This window comes from Marmota monax, unplaced genomic scaffold (genome assembly GCF_021218885.2).
Source record: "Marmota monax isolate L192 unplaced genomic scaffold, Marmota_monax_Labrador192_F-V1.1 WCK01_AAM20220418_F8-fsc00117, whole genome shotgun sequence".
In the NCBI taxonomy this organism is placed as follows: domain Eukaryota; kingdom Metazoa; phylum Chordata; class Mammalia; order Rodentia; family Sciuridae; genus Marmota; species Marmota monax.
The window spans coordinates 2486271-2506735 of NW_026693023.1; the positions used below are offsets into that span (position 1 = coordinate 2486271).

Sequence of the window (20465 nt, forward strand, 5' to 3'; positions counted from 1 at the left end):
TTCTTTACAGTTCCTTCAACAATTAAGATTGTAATATTTGCCTTTCCACCCCTCTTTCTGCCACATCAAACCAATGAAAAATAACTATTGAACATTAATTTATATACACTTTCCTTTATTCATATTCATTCATACCCCAGTCCTAAAATTTCTATAGGAATACTGGTGGGTGCCGTATTTTATTTTAAAGGTACTGAAATATCAGTTTTCTTTTGCACGATCATTTCTGCTTAGGTTTGGAAGATTGTCAATTATCTTTAGGTTCATTCAGATAGAAAATTATCACAAAATTATACACTTTTCCATTATGCTCATGTAAAAATTACTATTAAATGAGAATTAATAAGCTCTTTGGAAGTAAAATATCTAGACCCCTCCTCCCCAAATCACTGAATTATATTATTTTCATAGAGATGGGTTTTACTACTAGCTTTCTATTTTATGTGGGAAAATCTTAAGTTTATTTGCTTTTAGTTTCAAAATACATTTAAGTCCTTAAATTCCAAAATAATATGTTTGATAACATGTCGCTGGTGTACACCAAACCCTTAAACTGTGTCACATCCTTGAGATAAAGTATCTTTGAAAGGACTTCTATGTTCTGAATTTTGTTGTCCCTTCTTGCTGAGCAGTGGCCCCTCCTGGGAAAGCAGAGTTATTTCACCCAATATTCAGAGTCCACCTTACATTGGACTCTGTGGAATATTACAGTACCATTGACGCATATCCATAATGTATTCTTTGGTTCTGCTGTTTTTGTGGCAAAGTGAAATTTGTATTTGGTGTTTGTTGGAAAGCTGTCAGAGGATATCAAATGTTTTAAAAGTAAAGAACCATGGCAATATTGCTATGATCTTTTTAATAATTAAGCTCACCCCAACAGAGTTTGGTTCTTATTCTAATGCAAAGTAGAGTAGAATAAAATTACTCTTATTTTAAGACAATTTTAAAATGAACTTTTTGCCTCTCTCCCTTCCCACCTACATATCAAGGAGGCACCGGTATTTCACCTCTACTTATAAGGTGGCAATTAGAGAATCCAGAGAAGGCTGTAGGTAGGCAATGGTTCAGTTAGCATTAATCCCAGAGAAGGAAAAACAGGAGCAAGCCCCTTTGAAAGTGGAATAGTAGATGTTGAGCACGGATTGTTCATGTTTCCCACTTCCTTTTCATCACAGCGCCAGAGTAGGTCACTGTCAATGAACAGTCTAAGACAGTCTTAGTCACAGCGGTGGTGTAGCGTTCAATATTTACGTGGAGACTTGTTCTGGATCATTCCCCCAGTGAGGATTACTATGGTCTTTAGGTATTGCCCTTTTCAGGGGAGTGCCAATGCTTTCTGGGTTTTAAGCTCTTCAGAATTCTCCACCAGAGGGAGGACAAGGGAACTAGTAGGTTTCACGTGCAGTTCTGAGAAAAGTTTGAACCTGAGAAAACTAGCACTGATGAATTAAGGATCCCCTAATCTATCTATTCCTTCTACCGCTCCCTTCTTGCTCTCATACACAGCGGAACGAACTCACTCCCGGCTATTGTAGTCATTTAAATTATTGTCGATTGTGCTTTGAGTCGTAGCTTATCAAATTTTTAAAAAATTAAATTGTAGTAAGCATTACAGCTTATGACACCCCTTTTAGAAAAAGCCAGATTTTTTCCTGTTTGTTTTGTATTTGAGGAAAAAGTGAAGATGAAAATTTTAACACACCCATTTTTAAGTACACGAAGGCAGAACGTTCTCAAGTTGCAGATACGAAGTGCAGACAGGTCGTCCTTGTGGTTCCTGGAGCCCTTCCGGTCTTACCTTAAACTCCCTTCCTCAAAGAGTTTACCTTTGCCCTACGCAAGAGGGAAGCTTCATTAATATGAAAAAAGGAATAAACTCTGAACTTTTCTGGAAAAATACCAAACGTTTTCAGCCCTTACAAGGGCTGCAGAACCTTCATTTAGGGAACAGGTGTCAGAGTTGCAAACTTTTTCCTCCAACATCTTTCTTCACTTTAAAGCGATCGGACCAGCTCGGAGGCCACTGCCTGTCCGCGGAGGAAAGCGAGGAACGAGAGTCCCAGGTCCCATCTTTGAACGTCCCGGGCCCTTCGGCTTGGCTCCAGTAGCCGCGGTGGCGGTCGCAGATCCGTGCAGCTTCCAGCGACCCCTGTCGGGGGTTCCCGGCAGCCGCTCTGCGCGCCGCCCCCTCCCCCTCCCGCCCCGCCTGGCCCGGCTCGGAGGAAAGGGACTGCGCCCGGGAGCGCCGAGCCCAGGCTCCTCCCGGTGGCGTGTCCGCGCCTCGGGGTGGGGGTGTGGTGGGGAAGAGGGAGGGGGCGAGGCAAGGGGAGGGTGAAAAGGAGGCGCCAGCCTCCAACCTGCGGGGCGGGAGGTGGGTAGCTGTGGGGCAATTGAAAAAGAGCCGGCGAGGAGTTCCCCAAAACTTGTCGGAACTCCCGGCTAGCACAAGGGCAGGAGAGGAGCGGCGGGCGATGGGAATGCGGGCGGGACGGTGAACGCTCTCCCTGTTCTGGCTGCGAGGTCGCGGATAGAGGCCACGACGGGAGTCGCCAGCCGCGGGACCCAGGGCCACCGGTGCAGTCCCAAGAGCGAGGGCGACTACTAGACGGAGAGACCGTCAGTTCCAGGTGGCTTTAGACCGCACGCCGCGTCCGCGCTTCTCCCCGCAGGCAACAGGAGACCCCCCTGCGCAGCGCGAGCGCCGAAGCCCGGTCGTTCGCTTTCCCCTTGAGGGACAAACTTTCCCCTAACCGATTCAAACCCTTGGACCAAACTTGTCGCGCGTCGCCTTCGCCAGCAGCAGTACGCGTACAGCGCTCACTTCACCGGAGAGATGTCCGAGCGCAAAGAAGGCAGAGGCAAGGGGAAGGGCAAGAAGAAGGACCGGGGCTCTAGCAAGAAACCCGCGCCCGCGGAGGGCGACCGGAGCCCAGGTGAGTGCTCAGCCCCAGCCCAGTCATCCTTCTCTTTTGGTGCTGTGGCCTCTCCCTCTCGCGTCCGCCTGAGCACTGTGCTCCTGGCTATGCCCCCGTGGTGTCCACTGAGTTGGCTGGTGCTTTCGCTCCTAGGGGTTGCCCTTCACCTGGACACCCACGCCCTGCGCTTAGCACGGGGGGCGACAGTCCCGGCTTGTACCCTCCCGGACTTTGTGGATGTGCTGTGCTCCCTGGCACAACCTTCCACCAGCTCCTCAGCCGCTGAGCCCAACCCTGGAGTGGGACCGGCGTGCGGGAGCGGAGGCTGGGTGCGCGCGTGCCCTGGCGCCGAACGGCTTTGCGTGGGCCGGGTCTGCCCTCTAGCGAGAAAAGTGGGAACCGGCCGCGGGAACGGAGAGCCTGGTCGTCTCTGCGAGTGCCTGGCCACCGGGTGGTCGAGAAAGGGACCGCGTGGGCAACTGAGCATCGGTGTAGTGTTTTGGGCAGAGAGGAAGCGATGTAGAGTCGCAGTGTGTGCGTACGTTCCCCTTGATTCACTTCTACTGTAGGGAAACTCAGAGCAGCTGGGAGGGATTCCTAAAGATTAGCGAAGCAGATAAAATTCAGCCCAGTGCCAGGAATCAGGTCAGCTCCAAGTAAGTTTTACAAACTTTGGCGCAGCACTTCTGTTTTACAGGACGATCTTGACAAACGTGGTTAATTGACTTTCTCAAGAGGTATCAGAAAGCAAAACAGTTTACCTAAATTTTTCAATCCAGTTATTTACTGGTTGTATATAGAATGAAATAGCAATTAAAGCATTCTAGAAACAAATCTTCTATTTGTCAGAATACAACATGAATGACAGAGTTACCTTAGATATACCTAAGAAAGGCTAATGCTTTAGACATTGCCTTGGACAGAAGAGACATCTGGAACAAATACTTGTTTATAAGTAATCAAGTGAAGTAGATGCTTAAAGGGCTGGGGGGTGGGGGAGTGAGGGATGAGCATTGAGGTTTTGTTTTGTTTTGTTTCTCTTCCTGTCTCTGCAATTCCCAATTGTTGCTTTATCTGGGTCCTAAGTCACTTAGAGCATACCTCCAGCATACATTTTATGAAGTACTTCTGAAGAATCAATTCAATGGCACTTGGTAAATTGTGGCTAAAGAAGATAAACAAATATTTTTCTGTTCCTTGCAGGAAGAAAACAAACCAGATTTGCTTAGTGTTCTCATTGGAATCACTGATAGCATTTCAGGACCTGGGTTATTGGCAGAGACCTTAAGCAGGGTTTTGAGCAAAACAGAAATTGAACAGAGAGTAATTGTTTAGCCACTGACCGACCATTCATTCGTGTGCATGCTTCTAAAATAAGACACTGCTGATCAGATTCACCTTAATTACTGCTCATTAGCCCTCTTGAGGGGAGATTGAAATTTTCCTTACTTTTACCCTATTTTGGAGATACAGTATAGCAGTTTATTGAACATAGTATGAAATGTGGAGCCAGTTTGGCAGCTTCTGTAAATACTCTGTCTATTAAGGTCATCATGCTCACTTAAAGAGATCTTAGACCTAACCCACACTGTAAAATTATAGAGTTATTTGGGAGTTTCTTATCCCATTTGTGGTGTTTCTGTCTGTTCATGCATTACCTTCAGATGTTTCTGTGGTCCTTTTAGATGGACTCATGAAATAAGGAGGGACAATGGCCGGAAGTAGCATACCTTTCAGGAGACAAGTTTACATTTTATCAAGGACTCACAGCAGAAGGACCACAACATCAACATTGCAGACAAGCCAGTGGCTCTGTGGAGGAGAGATTTGGGGGAAAACAATCATTTTGTGCCCTGCAGATCTTATCTACTAGGTAGGCAGCTGTTCTGTGATTACCTGATATTCTCTCTTGATATAGAGTTCTAGAACTTCTTTGGTGGCTCTGATTCTGCTTTCCAAGCAGTTGTGATCCCCTCCAAACCAATCTTTGAGTGACATTCTCCCCATTTTTTTCCCTCCCAAAATGGGATAAACTTGTCTCTTGGCTAGTTTTTAGTACATTTGTCTGTCCTGTCATGTAGTAATCATTTTTTTTGAGGGGGGGGTGGCTTTTTATCCCCTTCAAGGACAAATTGCACTTGTTAAACTAGATAGGTGTGTTTATTCTTCATTTGATTTGAAAAGAATGGTCTACTTGAAACCAGCTTTAGGTAGAAGCATGTGGCATTGAATGGAATCTTTGGAATCTGTGTTCCTTTCCTTGTCATTTCCCTTATAATGGGCAACTGCCTGTGTATTCTTTTTTAATCCTAGGAGAATAGTTGACTGATAGCTAATAATTGTGAAATAACCCACACTCTTTCTTAATCTGTGTTACGCTCTTTTGGTCTGAGTCATCCTCAAAGTAATGACCTCTAGATGCTATAACTACTGTGTTTATACTTGCCATGCCAGCCCAAATCAGGACTTAGGAGGACAAGGATATCTTGAATTGCTCCTGTATCAGTTCCCTTCAATTCCAAGTTTCACTCCTTTCTTAAAACAGCCACTGAAGCTGTACGTCCTTGATGATGCATGTGCAATGGCCAAGTGTCTCTTTGGATGTTATTATAGCATTGCTTCATGACAGTCCAGGGAGATATAACACTGAGGAAACTCATCCATTCAGCCCCTCTGTGTACAATATTATATGCATAGGCATAAACACATCTGTTGGAGGGGAAAAAAATCTTCTTTAACTTTCATATGACATGTGTGGCTGATATGCAACACATATATGGCTATGTTTCATAGCATCTGCATTTTTATACTGAATATTGAATTGCACACTATTGGGGTTGCAGATGTTCAGCATATTTATCTATTCCATAAAAATAATGGCTCTAATAGGTCCTGAGCCCTTCGGGTCATTGATTCCTCCTTGCTCAAAATTTAGCAACCTCAGCATAGCCCTGGGTTTTGTATCAGATCCATATGCCAAGAGTCCTATAACATCCTGAGCTTCCTGCATGCGGTACCTCCCAGATCCTGCTTCTTCATATTGATTGAATTGGCTCCTCAAAGCTTTTATTTAGAAACCTAAATCACAAAAGCAGTTTCTTTTTTTTTTTCCAATTAGTATTTGACTATAAGCTCCTTTTATGATTCTCTGTTTGCTGATATGATTTTTACAGTCTGCAAAGGGTATTTTTGTTTTCTTTTAAATAAGGAAAAAATAAATTCATTATCATGCCTACCCCAGTTTTAGAACTATTGCATTACTTCATGCCTGGCAGAAGGGGCATTTGTGAGTACAGGTGGTGGAAAAATTGAGAAACTTAGTATCCCAGATGGGTAGAAGCAGGCTGTGTGCTCCCTGAATGACATCACCCACCTGTTTCCTTAACTAAGTGGCTCCACAGGCTGAAGTACTTGTAAACATTCTTGGATATTAAGTGCCCTGTCACTAACAGGGCAGCCTGTGTTTACAGAATGGTAGGAATGTCCAGTGATCTGTTTCAGCCTGGTTTCTTGTAACCTTATATAATTGTTAAGAACATTAAAGATTACTTACAGGATGAAACAGTACTTATTAAGAACTAAAATAGCAGAAAGAATGGGAGAAACTTGGATGCTAATGTCATGATATGAAAAATGATATTGATGAAAGTTGGAAGAAAAAAAATAGAATATGTAAAATCAGAAAATATTGGACCCATATTTAAACAGTACCTTTACTGAATATTTTCCTGTTTGGAACATAAGGGAGCTTCTATTTATTGAATTCTTACCATGTTCCACATAGTATAACACAGGCAAGGGGTATTGTATCACTTGACCTGTGGAAAATACACAAGAGCTTCAATAGTAGGCAATAAGAGGGAAGAAGGCCTTGTTATTAGCTCTCTAGCCAGATCTTCTGGGTTTAAATCACAGCTCAGCAGCTTCTTAACTTCAGAGCCATGGGAAAGTTACTTAATCTTTCTGTGCCTAAGTTTCCTCTTTTGTGTGTGAAATGGGGATAATAATAGCATTATCATTATCATGAGGACATTGCAAAGTGTAAACAAGATATCCCAGGGAATGCATGCTGAACATTGCCCAACGTGTAATAAGTGCCTACTAAATCTAAGTTCTTCTTATAAAATTACTTCAAGAATGAACTGCCTGTGTCTTTGCACAGATATTTGATAGAATTTTCAACATTTACCTTTTATGGTAAAAAAATCCTATGCTGACCTTAGATTAGTGTAGGTATAAATATTAAATATGAACTACCTGAAAAGATAGAGGAAAGTGGACCAGCATGTCAGATTCCATAACTGCATGTATGTATTATGAAAACAGTGCTGAACTCAATATAAATATTGAAAATACAGTGAGGTACAACTTAACTTTATCCCAGAAAAATGTTGAGGTTTCAACCTATGAGAAGATTTTGAAATGTGATTCCTTTTCTGGCAACACTTAGAGCTGATGCTTAAATCTCTCTTTGTTGTCTAGAATGTGTAATCTTCTCTTTGGGGGTTAGTATAAATTACAGCAATTGAAAAACCATGTGCATTAATATGTCCTGTTATCTTTTTATCAAGAGTAACAGTATATTGCCTGTTAAGTTCATAGAATTGTGTGCAGGTATTTGCAAATATAAACAAAACAGTGAATATGGTAAATCCACATATCTCCCTATTTTCTTTCCTTCCCCCTTTACTATAATGGTTATATGTATTTTTAGGGTTCTAAGAATGTTATGTTCTCTCACTAAATCAGTGTCCTGAAGCCTTTTCAAAGTTAACAAGTTAAATTTGACTTTAAAAGAATTGCTAATTTGGTGTCTTGTGTCATGATAGAAGAAAATAAACAAATGTCAATATTTTAGGTGAGTCATTTTTATTTGCTCAAAGAGGCAAATAAATGGACTTCTGATAGTTTAGTTAACCCCATAGCTCTTCACTTGGCAAATAGAGGAAGCAGAAAACCGAAGCTAATCATATTTGATTAGCTGAATAATGGATTTATTTCAACTAGAGGAAAAAATGTATCTGTTAAAGTACATAAAATAAAATTTTTCCAAAAGAACAAGCAGATATTTTGGGTTTATCCTAATTCTGTTGATGTCATGAGAGTATGAATTTGCATAAGTTTTAGTAGATTAAAAAAAAAAAAGCAAACTACCATAGTACCAATAGATGTCAGTGTTTGTTGCTTTAGAAAAAGTGAGGTGTTATGGAAAAAAGAAACAGCTTAATTTAGTCTCAGTTTTAATAAGCATGAAGATGGTTACTTTGAATTTTGCTAATTAATAATATCCTATATAACCATCTGCACAGAATTAGATTTTTGTTAATGAAAATTTCCGCATCCCTCTCTCAAAATATTGAAAAAGCCTCTGCAATAAATTCCCACAAGAATTCAGAGTGTAGCATGTGAAAATATACCAATCAGTGCTTTTTTTTTAACAATAAAATTAAGTAACAAAGTTATGGAGAATGTTTCATATTGGACCTCTTTCCCAGTTTTTTTTTTAAATATTTTACTTGTAGATGAACACACTTATTTTATTTATTTACTTTTATGTGGTGCTGAGGATCCAACCCAGGGCCTCACCTGGGCAAGGCAAGCACTCTAGTACTGAGCTACAATTTCAGTTCCTCTTTTCAATTTGTAAACTAAATGACTTATGCATAATTCTTATGTATCCTGGAATATGATTGGTGAATATGGTTTGTTTTTTTTTTTTTTCCACCTCAAGTGAGATCTGTGAAGTTCTTGGGCCTCTGGACAGGTCAGACAGAGGTGGTCAGAATTCTCTTCAGTTTTTTCTTTTAACAGTGTCACCTTTCTGTGGCCTCCAGAGGGTGCTGCAAGAGCATCACACTGCTATTCCCCAAAGGTTGACTTTTTTTTTTTTTTTTTTTTTTAAGTTCCTGCAATATTCTGGGCAATCTCCTGGAAGGAACAGGATCATGAGTACCTACTGCTTCAAATGGAATTTGTTTTCCAGCAAAACCAAATATCCTGAATTCATTAAGAATTCTGAATCAGAATATTCTGAAGCATCATTCTGATGGTGATGATGCAGCCATCAAGGGAACTTGCAGACTGTCAGACTGATCTTCTCTGGCACCTTTTCCCCAGGGAGCCAAGCAGCTCTAAGAATCTTCCAAGCATTTCTTGTCCAATAAATTCAAGTGATACCCAGAAAAAGATTTAGTAGTATTTGAAAATTTTACTCTGGCATTGTCAAATTATGTGAAAGCATCAAAATTGAACACATGGTGTTTAATAGATTTGTTTTCATTTTGCTTATCCCTCTGTTTCCTTGACCCAGGCTTCAGTATTTAAGAGCCCTACTTTGATTTACACACAGGTTTGAGTAATTAATTCTTTTAGATCATGGAATAACTAATTCTTTGTATAATACTGTCACACAACCCTGTTTTTGTGGTTTACTTGCTCATGGTTTATTCTACCCCGTGCTTCTCATTTTTGTTGTGAGTTACTCCTATGATATTACTTCCTCTCCCTTTTAAAAATGTGATATTCTTCACATTTTTTTTTCTCCAAGAATGGCATCACTGATAAAGATAGCTTTTGCTCTGCCACCGTATCCCAAACCTCTGGCAACTTCAATGAACAGGCAATTGCCTCCCCTGAAAAGCTGTTAAGTTTTAGTTTCAATGATATGGGAGTCAGGGCCCATTTCATTAGATTGAACCATAGGAAACTGTCAGTTTTATAGGTCATACATGGCTCAATATTGTCAGGGTTACAGAGTTTAATCTAATATTGGGTCTTTAGTAATTTGACTTTATGTTTTTACATGTTATTTTAAATAACATAGTAATGACAACTTTGAAGAAATCTTTTCTTTTTTAATTTTTAGTAATTAAAGGGGATTAAAGTAATTTATAAAATAAATCTGGGATAGGAAGTAATTAAAGCAATGGCAGTTTCTCCAATCAACAGTTAAGCTCATATGATATCCACTTAAAATGGATTCAGTATAAAGTTAGTATACTAAATGCTAAGGCAATTGGCATTTTTCCTTACAGGAAAAGGTAGTAAAATTCTACCACAAAATTTAACATTGATGATTGGTGAGTAATTCTAGACTTTTATGGAATGATATGAAAACCAAAAAAGCTCTTTACTCACTTTCACATTTCCACATCAATTCATTTTTTCTAGTAGTTTTAATAAGCAAGAATTTTATTTCAAGTGAAATTGCATCTCATTATTAGATGATTTATATTATAAAGTTTGGATTTCAATAAAGCAAATTTTTAAAAGTGTATATGCTTATAATGCATTTCATTATTACATATAATCTCACAATTTTAGATACTTAAATTACATTTTTAAAGCATGCCATAGTCTCTTTAGCTATTCCATAGTGACTCTAAAGTCTACAAGGAAATGTCTAAATTCCAATCTGGAATGATTTCTTTTTTCATAAAATAGTTTTTATAAATATGATAAAATATTTTCAATGTATATTTGTATATATATTATATTGAAGGACTCCAAATTTGAAAGTTGAAATTCCCAAACATTTTACAATTTTTCCTCAGAAATATTCAATTTGATATAAGGCAAAATTTGAATATTGATTATTTTTAGAATTTCTAAATTTAGAATTTCTCTTTAAAAAAGCCTCAAACATTATAACTTTTTTTTCTTAGCTGTTTTGTATGTGATTTAGGATTTTCATTTGAGTATAATAATAGGAAATAACACTTGATATGTGAACTGATTAGAAAGGCATCCAAGAATCAAAGAATAAGAAAAAAATGAAGGAGATAAGTAACAGATATTTAAAAGAAATCTAATATTCATAGTGAGGCAGCAGTTTTTATAAAGATAGCATATGTTGCTATTTAATGTTTAAAAATATGTCTGCCATGAATTAAGTATTCTTTCTATTCTTAATTTTATCGGAATTTAGAAAATTTCTTGGTGGTCTCCGAATGTCTTTTCTTTCCTTTTCACATTATTCCTTGGAAGCTTTGACACTGTAGGATGATAAGGGAAACAGAGGAGGATTGATAACTTGCTCTAACAGTAGTTGACATAATAAAGGCTGCAGGATAAGAAGAGTCATTTTAGATATAACACATTATAATTTAGTGCCTACCAGGTGAACATTTGTATTATGTTTCACATGATTCCATATATGCTTTTTTCCCGTGGAACTTCCCTTTGTTCTCTCTTCTCTCCCCAGCCTTCAACTTGGAAGACTTACTTTCTAGTTATGAATTTATACTATGTTCAGGGTTATGAGTATTTAAATGAAAGAATTGTTTTGTATTTGTTCATTTTTTATATTCATGTAATATATGAGTTTAGCATGAAGACTGGTTTGGAAAGGGTTTACTTTTTCTGGAAACTCTGTTCGGGTTTGACGTAGATTAAAACATACACTTTGTGTAGTCAGCAGTTCATATAAAATCCAGATAGGACATTTTAACTCATCCTCTTAAGGATCCTGTAAAAGTTTGAATGGTATTTTTGCTAATTAAGATATTTTTATTATCTATAAACTTAATAGATGGAAGGAAGTACAGAGTACGACTCACATTTTAAGTCCAATTTTGCATATTCCACATCTACATATTCTTTCTGGGATGGGATGGAAAAAATATCCCTCTAAAATATATATTCTTCAGCTTAGGTTTACAGGTGGTGGTCCTGTCTTGAAACCAGTGTTTCAGATATCTCCAAATCAACAGTATTCTGACACTTGGAGCACTCTAGAATTGATTAGTATTTTGCCTTGTCCCCAAATCATCTGGCCTATTCACTTTAAAAATAAAACTCTAGGAGTGATGGTGCATACCTGTAATCCCAGTATCTGGGAGACTGAGGCAGGAGGATTCCAAGTTCAAGACCAGCCTGGGTAACTTAGTTATATTCCATCTCAAAATAAAAAATAAAAAGAGCTGGGGATGTAGCTCATTAGTAGAGCACCCTGCATTCAATCCCTAGTACCACAAAATAAATATATGTATAAACATACATAGGTACACACATAAAACTAGAACTCTCTTATCACAATGTGGCCACCAAAATAGGAAGGAAAAAAAACAATTGTGCTCTTTCCTAAATAGCAGTCCAAATGAGAATTCTTCTTTCCATGTAGGGCAGCCCAGAACATATCATCATGAGAATGTGACTTTAATTCCCATCAAGTGGATGTCCCTGTGATACTGGAATGCTGGTCAGGCCTACTAACTAAGTCCATTCTAGGACAGGAAGTCCTAGTTTTAGTCCTGGACATGGAGGTATTCTTGGAAGTTAGAACACAACAGTGGTTAAGAGACAAGGCTGTGTATTCTCATGGGGTTTGGGAGAAACTCCGGATACACCCCTTACCACTACTGTAATTCTGTCAGCATAAAACTCTATAAGCTTCAGTTTCTACATTTATACATTGTGGACAATAATTTTATGTGATTCTTGAGGCAGTTCTGAGGGCTAATATTTAGCATTGTTCCTGGTATACAGTAGAGACTAAAAACATTATTTTCATTTAAAATATCAGTTGTTTGAAGAAAATCTGAGCATTTTTTTCATTATTTGTTCATCTAATGATGTTTTTATCTGTAGGGCTACATCAATGTGTTCCCAATATTAAGCCCTCAGAATGTAACTTTATAAATATTGTACATAGTGTCTTATACATGAAAGTTCTTTGTAAATAAATATCATGTGGATAATACATATGAAATACATATTTGCATTGATCCGAGAAATTTGAAACATTGTTGAGAGTGGGATACCAAATATAGAACACATTCATAAAAATCAGAGTTGGACATTCTTAGCCTGAGATTTAGCATGATCTTTGGCCTAGAGGTAAACTCAGTTTTACAGCAGAAGAACATTTATGGTGCATGGTGTTTTACTCATTATTACAATAGTATGTTAAATGTACTTGTATTTTAAATACACTCATGAATGCACACATACACAGAACACACACACACACACACACACACACACCTCCAGTCTCTTAAAATATATGCCCATTAGTTCTTTAGATGCAATGCTCCCATTCCTAATTTCCCATATTTGGAAGTAAAAAATAACTTATTGGGTAACTTTGTATTGCGCAACAGTACCTGATAGAATACTTGCATACAGATATTTATAGAATAAATGCACGAGAATCATTTTTCTACATATGCCTGTTGACTTCTATTTTCCCAACCAGAAGCAAAGATGAATGTAGTTTGTGAATTAATTTGATTGGGGCCTATTGTATTATGTGGTATAAAAAGTTAATTGTCTGAAATTGTTTTTCATTTGTATAGTAAGAAGACATTATTTTTGTGCATATGTATCAAACCTTCTTTATATTCTTTTAATATTCATTGTATTCTCTGCCAACAGAGTAAAATAGAAGCAAGCATTGGTTTTAAGTACAGCATTTCATTGTTGAAAATTATAGTATTCCCTTCACATTCTTCACTTGAAATTGTTTTTAAATAAATAAAAAAGGGAAAGGGCTGCCTCAAAGCCCATGAGATGGTAGATTTTTATAAACAGTTATAATTGAAGTAATACTGAAAATTATTGTCATCTATTTCTGGGAATAATATTGAAGGTCAGTATATTGTCCCCAGAAGGATAAGATCAAATACAGAAAATAGATTGTGATTATAATTTGTTTTAGTGAGGTCACCTTGCTATATACTTGGAATCTTCCCTAAGGGTATTGCTCATGCATTATCCATTTTGGGAAAGAGTTATACTTACAGGAATTATGGAAATGAGCTGGTGGGTTTGTCAAGAGAAAACCAATTATTTGAATACTGAGTTGAATGGAAAATGAAATACATGATTTTCCATATATTAAATTCAACAGAAGTGGGAGACTTATGTCTTGAGGGTTTTTCCTTTTCCTTTCTTTCTTTTTTTTTCTTTTTTTTTTTTGATAACATGTTGATTATATTGTGTTTTCCAATTGCCTTGAAACTGACAGGAAGGAAACATATCTATAGAAATAGTTATACTCTAGTTTGATATTTTGAAAGAAATGGTAGATTTTTAAATTTTTAACTGTTGTTTACATTATTCACAGACCATCAAAAAAGGAATGGGAGTAAAGCCCAGTGGTAAAGTACTTACATAGCATGTGTGAGGCCCTGGGTTAAAAAAAAAAAAAAAGTTTATTCATCCCCAACTTTTCTAGATTTTTGTTGTTGTTGTTGTTGTTGTTGGTACTGGGGATTGAACCCAGGGGCGCTTAATTACTGAGCCATATCCCCAGCCCTTTTAAAAAATATTTTATTTAGAGACAGGGTCTCACTAAGGGCCTTGCTAAGTGCTGAGGCTCACTTTGAACTCGAAATCCTCCTGCCTCAGCCTCCAGAGCTACTGGGATTACAGGTGTGTGCCACTGCTCCTGGCTGCTATTCACCTCCAATTTGGTTTTATAATTCTCACATGAACTCATAGAAAGAAATAATCCTTTGAAAGATTCCCAGTGTTTTCCTAGTAGTCTAGTTCACTATAATAAACATACACACACACATGCACATACAGACATATTACACCCTTTTCCATCCTTATAAGAATCTAGTTTTTGATTGTGTGTATAGCAGTCTTTGCTAGAAACTCCTTCATAAATTAAGCAAAGAATGGGCATCCTTAGCATTGTCATGTGACAGGGGGTAGAAAACCCCATGGAAATAGTGTGTTTCTGGTCCCTCTAGGAAATGAGAAATGAGTCCATGGTGATATACATATCCAGGTTATGAGTACAGCATTGCACAGTTCCTGGATATGTGGTTATATCCTTTTTTTGGCTACTGGCTCTCTTTTTGATTAGTTTCAAAAAGTATTAAGAAGGCTGGAGTGTAGCTCAAGTAGTGGAGTGCTTGCCTAACATGTGCAATTCCCTTAAGTCGCTCTCCAGCATTAAAAAAAAATAGTATTAATGAATAATATTCTTAAAAGGGCTGGAGCCACAGATTAGACTTACTTTCTATAGAATTATTTGTCTGATTACTAGGCTATTGAAGTAGTATTTCCTGAGCTGGTAGAGATGCTGAGCTGTTAAACAGGACATACATGTATATGAATAAGTTGGCAACATTTCTACATTTTACTGACTTTTTTTTAACAAGACAGAAAATATGTTTTGAATATTTATTTATGTCCTATTTTTGTTTTTGTTTGCTGTTCAGGGGTGACAGTGAACTCTATTGTATTTTGAGCATTTAATTTTATCATTAATATTTTTAATTTTTAGAAATAAACCACTGTATCCACCTAGAAGAACTTTAAATTGAGAAAATATATATATGTATATTTTAGCAGTTTATATTTCACTGTAATCTTTACAAAACCTTATGCTATATGTTATTACCAGGGGCCAGCAAAGTACGGGGACCATAGTTTTTGTTCTTAAGAATTGATTCAGTGACTGAATGAATATGGAGGTTGCACTAATTTGCTTAAAACAATGAGTTGTAGAAGTTTCTGGGTAGCTATTTAGTTATTTTGTACTGTCAGTTAATAAGAAAGTATGAGTGCAAATCACCGATACCAGGGATGTATGGATTTGCTCCTAAATTGACCATTCATTATTTTTGTGGTTTAAATTTGCAGAATTTATTTTAAATCTCTCAGTAAATATGAATTGGTGCTTAATTATTCAGACGGATGAATTGAAAATAGAAGTTGTTCAGTGCCCAATTCTTGCTAACCCTAAATTGTTTCTGTTACATTTTCTGTTGTATATATAGAAGTAGTTAAAATTAATTAAACTGATGCAATTAAAAAAATTATTCATAGATTACTTTGCCTTTGCCTGTTCCTAATGTTTGCTATACTAAGAGCTTGTTAAATAAATAAATAAATGTACAAATAAATAATTGTTCCTGGTAAGTACTGAGAAAATATTAATATTAATAACTGCCTAAATATCAAGGTTTGCATTAGTCTTGAGAAAAATCATAAAGTGTTAGAACTGACAAGTTCATCTGCTTGAACTACATCTTTTTGGATGAAGATAATCTTAGGGTCTAACTGCATGAATCCCAGCACTAGAACCCAGTCCTCCAGATTTCTGGGTAGGGATTTTAATTTTCATGAAGATGCACTTTCCAATCTAATGTCAGAACCATATATGAGTTTAGCTTTCTTTGCTAATGGTTTCTCTTGTTAAGAGAAGTATATTTCTCTACCATCAAAGACTAGCTTGGGAGATGTGTTGATGCAATTTTATTTCAAGGGTTGCCATAAATTAAAATCAGCCAAACCTTTATATATTTTTGTTCCTTATTACTGTGTTTTATACCTGAGTAGGTCCAACAAATTTTGATTGACAAGATGACCAGTAAAGTCATAATATGATAACATAGAAGACGAGGGTAACAGAGGTGTGTGTGTGTGTGTGTGTGTGTGTGTGTGTGTGTGAGAGAGAATTAACATTTGGTATAGGTGTAAGCTGGCTCAGTGCTCTGAAACTTTTGTTAGCACTGACCCCTTATGCAGGAGGCCTGAGAACAAAAAAAGATCTTTGTGGGCTCTCTGGATACTCTCTGTGAAATGGAAATGCATGGGAAAAGGGTCATGAGCACTTATGCCTTGACAGCTGCTGTGAGACATGGAGTTGCCTCTTGCATCTGAAAGCCAATGACCAACCACTAATTATGGTGACATTTTATCACTAGCAACCTGAACCATGTCTGATCCAGGAACCCAGAGGTTGAAGGTCAAAGGTCTTCTAGACCATTATTAAATCTGTGAGGTGGTAGTTCAATTTGCATTGGGGGATTTATTTATATTTATTTAATTTTTTTGAAAGGGAAGGATGGAGGATTGTTGGAATGAGAGATAGTTATTTTTCCAACTCTCATAGGATGCTAATTTAGTCCAGATCTTTATTTGAAGGATTTGGCTAGTGCCTTAAAAGAAAAAAACCTCAGCATATTATGATTTTTGTCTGGGCTTCACAGAATTTTCCTGAGGTATGGTGGGAGCCATCTTCAGACCAGAGCTTCACAAATGACACTCCATAGGTCTTATGGAGGAACTTTGCCTTGAGGAGAATAAGACCCTTTGAGGGTGGTAGAAACTCAGGAAGTATGCTGATTCATTTACCTGGCCCCATTAATGAGGGAATTAAACAGTGGCTAGAAAGGGATTGAAGAGTCCACTGGGAACTCATCCAAGGAAGTGGGAATTCAAACAATTGCTGATTCCCAGCCAGTCATGGGTTATAAGGCTCTTCCAGGTCATAACCAGGAAGTACTCCCCAGCTCAGGGTGAGAGGGTTGGAGGGTGACAACTTCAGTCTGTGTGTGTGTGTGTGTGTGTGTGTGCTTGTACATGTGTGTTTGATCCTAGAAGCAGTGTTTGTGTGTGTGTGTGCATGTACATGCATGTTTGATCCTAGAAGCAGTGTTTGTGTGTGTGTATGTGTGTGTGTATGTGTGTTGTATGTGTGTTTGATCCTGGATGTAGTGTGGTGTGTGTCTGAGGGTATGTGTGTGTGATCTACATATATGTGTGTTGGGTTTGGATACACTATGGTGTGTGTGTGTGTGTGTGTGTGTGTGTGCATGCGTGCCTCTGTGTGTGTGTGTGTGTGTGTGTGTGTGTGTGTATGTGTGTTTGAGTCTCTAAGAACTTACAGTAAGTAGTCATTACCTGAGAGGAAGAGGGAGCAAGAGCCTTTGGGAAGGCCCACCATGTGTTGGTATGGAAAGGAAACTGTTCTGAGCAGCAATCAAAAGATTAAAGGACTAAATTTGTGCAATTTTCCACATTCATTTGGGCTTTATTTCCTTGTTTCATGCTTAATAAGGTTGATTTAGATACGAAGTCAAAATTTTAGATTAAAAAAAAACAAAACTATGATTCAGAGTCTGATTTTATTAGGCCAGTGGTCTCCAATTTTATGTAGTATGTTCCTGGTGTGTTGTCACCTAGAGCCTGGTGTGTTTTCATAAAGTCTAAGGCATAGGAAAAATAATAGTCATATAAAGTATAGGAAAATAACAAACTGGTTTTATGTAGGAAAGAGTTTATCTCCTATAGAACAATTTTTGGTGGGTGAAATAGTAATGTGGTTAATATATCTAGAATTTCTTTTAGGTATATGAATTATTTAGGACAATATAGTGCATGGTAATAAATATATTGATAAATCACAAGTGCAGAAGTCTTTTTAATGAAGTTCTCAATAGAAACTAGGCATTGGCTATGAATTGTGATCTCTCAGATGCCATTAACTTAGTTGTTCCTTACAATGTATGATTGGTAAGAGTTATGGGATTTAACCTCTATTAAGCCAGTGTAAAGCAGTAAAACATGCAAACTAGACAGAGACTTTGATAAATTCCTAATATTTTTTTGCTTTGAAAATTATATGATGATGTGATGATATCACATTATATAATTTCTTCCTCAGGGGTACATGGTTTTTAGATTTAGTTTTGGTTCTTCATCCTTAACTTTCTATGTACTCCATTTTATATTTGGATATAGGCTCTGTATGTTTTCCAGAGGTGCTGTGAAACATACTATTAAAATCATCTTTTCCAGAGGTGCTGGGAAACATACTACTAAATTCATCAAGTAGATTTTTAGTCCTCTTGTTTATCTTAGTGGAAGGATCATAATATTAAGATGATTTGGGGCTAGGGATGTGGCTCAAGCGGTAGCGCGCTCGCCTGGGTTCGATCCTCAGCACCACATACAAACAAAAATGTTGTATCCACTGAAAACTAAAAAAATAAAATATTAAAAATCTCTCTCTCGGGGCTGGGGGTGTGGCTCAAGCGGTAGCGCGCTCGCCTGGCATGCGTGCGGCCCGGGTTCGATCCTCAGCACCACATACAAACAAAGATGTTGTGTCCGCCGAGAATTAAAATAAATAAATAAATATTTAAAAAAAAAAAAAAAAAAAAAAAAAAATCTCTCTCTCTCTCTTAAAAAATTTAAGATGATTTATGGTCCCATATTTTTTTTCTCTCTAGTAACTCTGAATTGTCATCAAGCTGTTCATTGAAAGGAACCTTTTAAACTTTCCATTACAAAATTCCTAAATGTATCTGTTCTCTTGATAAAGCAAGACTTTTATTAGACAAGCAGGAGACTGCTTTTTAAGTGAAGTGGATTAAACCACAGTGATTGTCACCATGGATATGTATGTGAAATTGTTTTAGTTGCCTTTTTAACATCAGAGTCGCTGAGTCCCAACACAGATATGTAAAATGCTCTCTGGCATTATCATAATTGTAATTAAGGATTTATTGTTAGGATGTAAAGTACAAATGAAAGCTCTAAGGAGAAATATATGAAAGAAAAATTTGATTTCTTAAAGCCAAATCTGGAAAAAAAAAGTTATTAGGCAAGCATCAGGTACTCTATCAGTGGCCCAAAGATATATTTAAGTGTACCTTCTCAAGGTCCGTTTATTACCCGGGAAGAATCAATTTTACTTTTTCTTCTCTTTCTCTGTGGCCCAGCTCCAGGAAGGTATTTTAATTGATTGGTGGGAAGACTTTAACACAGATGAAACTTATAAGCCAAGCACCATTATTTCTAGTACAGAGTCTTTACCACATTATTGGGTAATAAAGCTAAAAGCTGCCGAATGTTTCAGAATTATTTTCAGAAATTTATATCCTCTTTATTGCCATTACCTTTAGAAAGGGTTCAGAGAAAGGACTTAGTCAGCATGCAATTATGGCATTAGGTAAAACATATCGTTTGGTCTAAAACCAAGATGCGGCTAGTCCTGAATGTGCTTTAATCTATCAGATGCTGTTGAGAAGTTAGATGTCAGTCTAACCGCCACTCCTTTGAAGATGATCTGCCTTTCTTCTCTGGATGTTTCAAGGGTATGTCTTCTCTATATCCACCCCCTTAGTCACTGTGCTGTGTTTAGAAGCAGATTCCTTATTCCTGCTCAGGACGTTGGACTTCTTGAACATGTGGATCTGCTTCATTTTGGAAAATCTCATCCACATACCTTCAAAGATTTCCTGCAACTCACTCTCTTCCCTCCTTCTGAAACTTTAACTAAAATTAAGTTTGACCTTCTTAACTGTAGTCCTCAGTTCTCTTATTTCCTCTCTCCAATTTCCCATATTTTTTCTAACTCTGATACTACATTTTTTCTGATCTGTCTTCCACTTCACTCCTTGTCTCTTCTGCATTGCCAAGACCATCCATAAAGTTTTTCATTTTAATTACCATCCCCCCCTGCATTCCTAGCAATTTTATTTGGTCCTTTTTCATATTTTCTATATTGCATTTTATGTTTTCCTAGTCCTTAAAGATATGTTCAAGTGTGTCCTTTCTTTCTTTCAACAGAGTAAGCATAATTGTTTCATAATTTGTGTGATGATTTCAGTCTGTGTTAATTCTCACTACTTACTGTGTTTGGTTGTGTCTGACTCTGGGATGGTCATCTTTTGTATAAAAATGATGTGTGGCATTCCTCCAGGTGTAGCACAGTGCATTCTTGCCAAGAAGATTTGTGTTTGTTAACTGCTGTGTACTTTGAACACTACCAAGTTGATGGTCAGAGGTTCTGGCCTACCA

At 37.5% G+C, this 20465-nt stretch overlaps 1 protein-coding gene across 8 annotated transcripts in view; it reads left to right on the forward strand.

The window, feature by feature from the left end:
* Window positions 1-2372: 2372 nt before the first annotated feature.
* The window catches only part of Nrg1 (neuregulin 1), a 207646-nt gene continuing 189553 nt past the window's right edge, over window positions 2373-20465 (forward strand). For 4 of the 8 annotated variants that reach the window (XM_046453300.2, XM_058582314.1, XM_046453301.2 and 1 more), the window contains exon 1: window positions 2375-2936. In XM_046453300.2, coding sequence (XP_046309256.1) covers window positions 2837-2936 — 100 coding nt within the window. In that variant the 5' untranslated portion in view covers window positions 2375-2836. Of the gene's footprint in view, window positions 2937-20465 lie in introns of all 8 variants that reach the window. The other 4 variants (XM_058582315.1, XM_058582316.1, XM_046453302.2 and 1 more) reach the window with 2 other exon arrangements.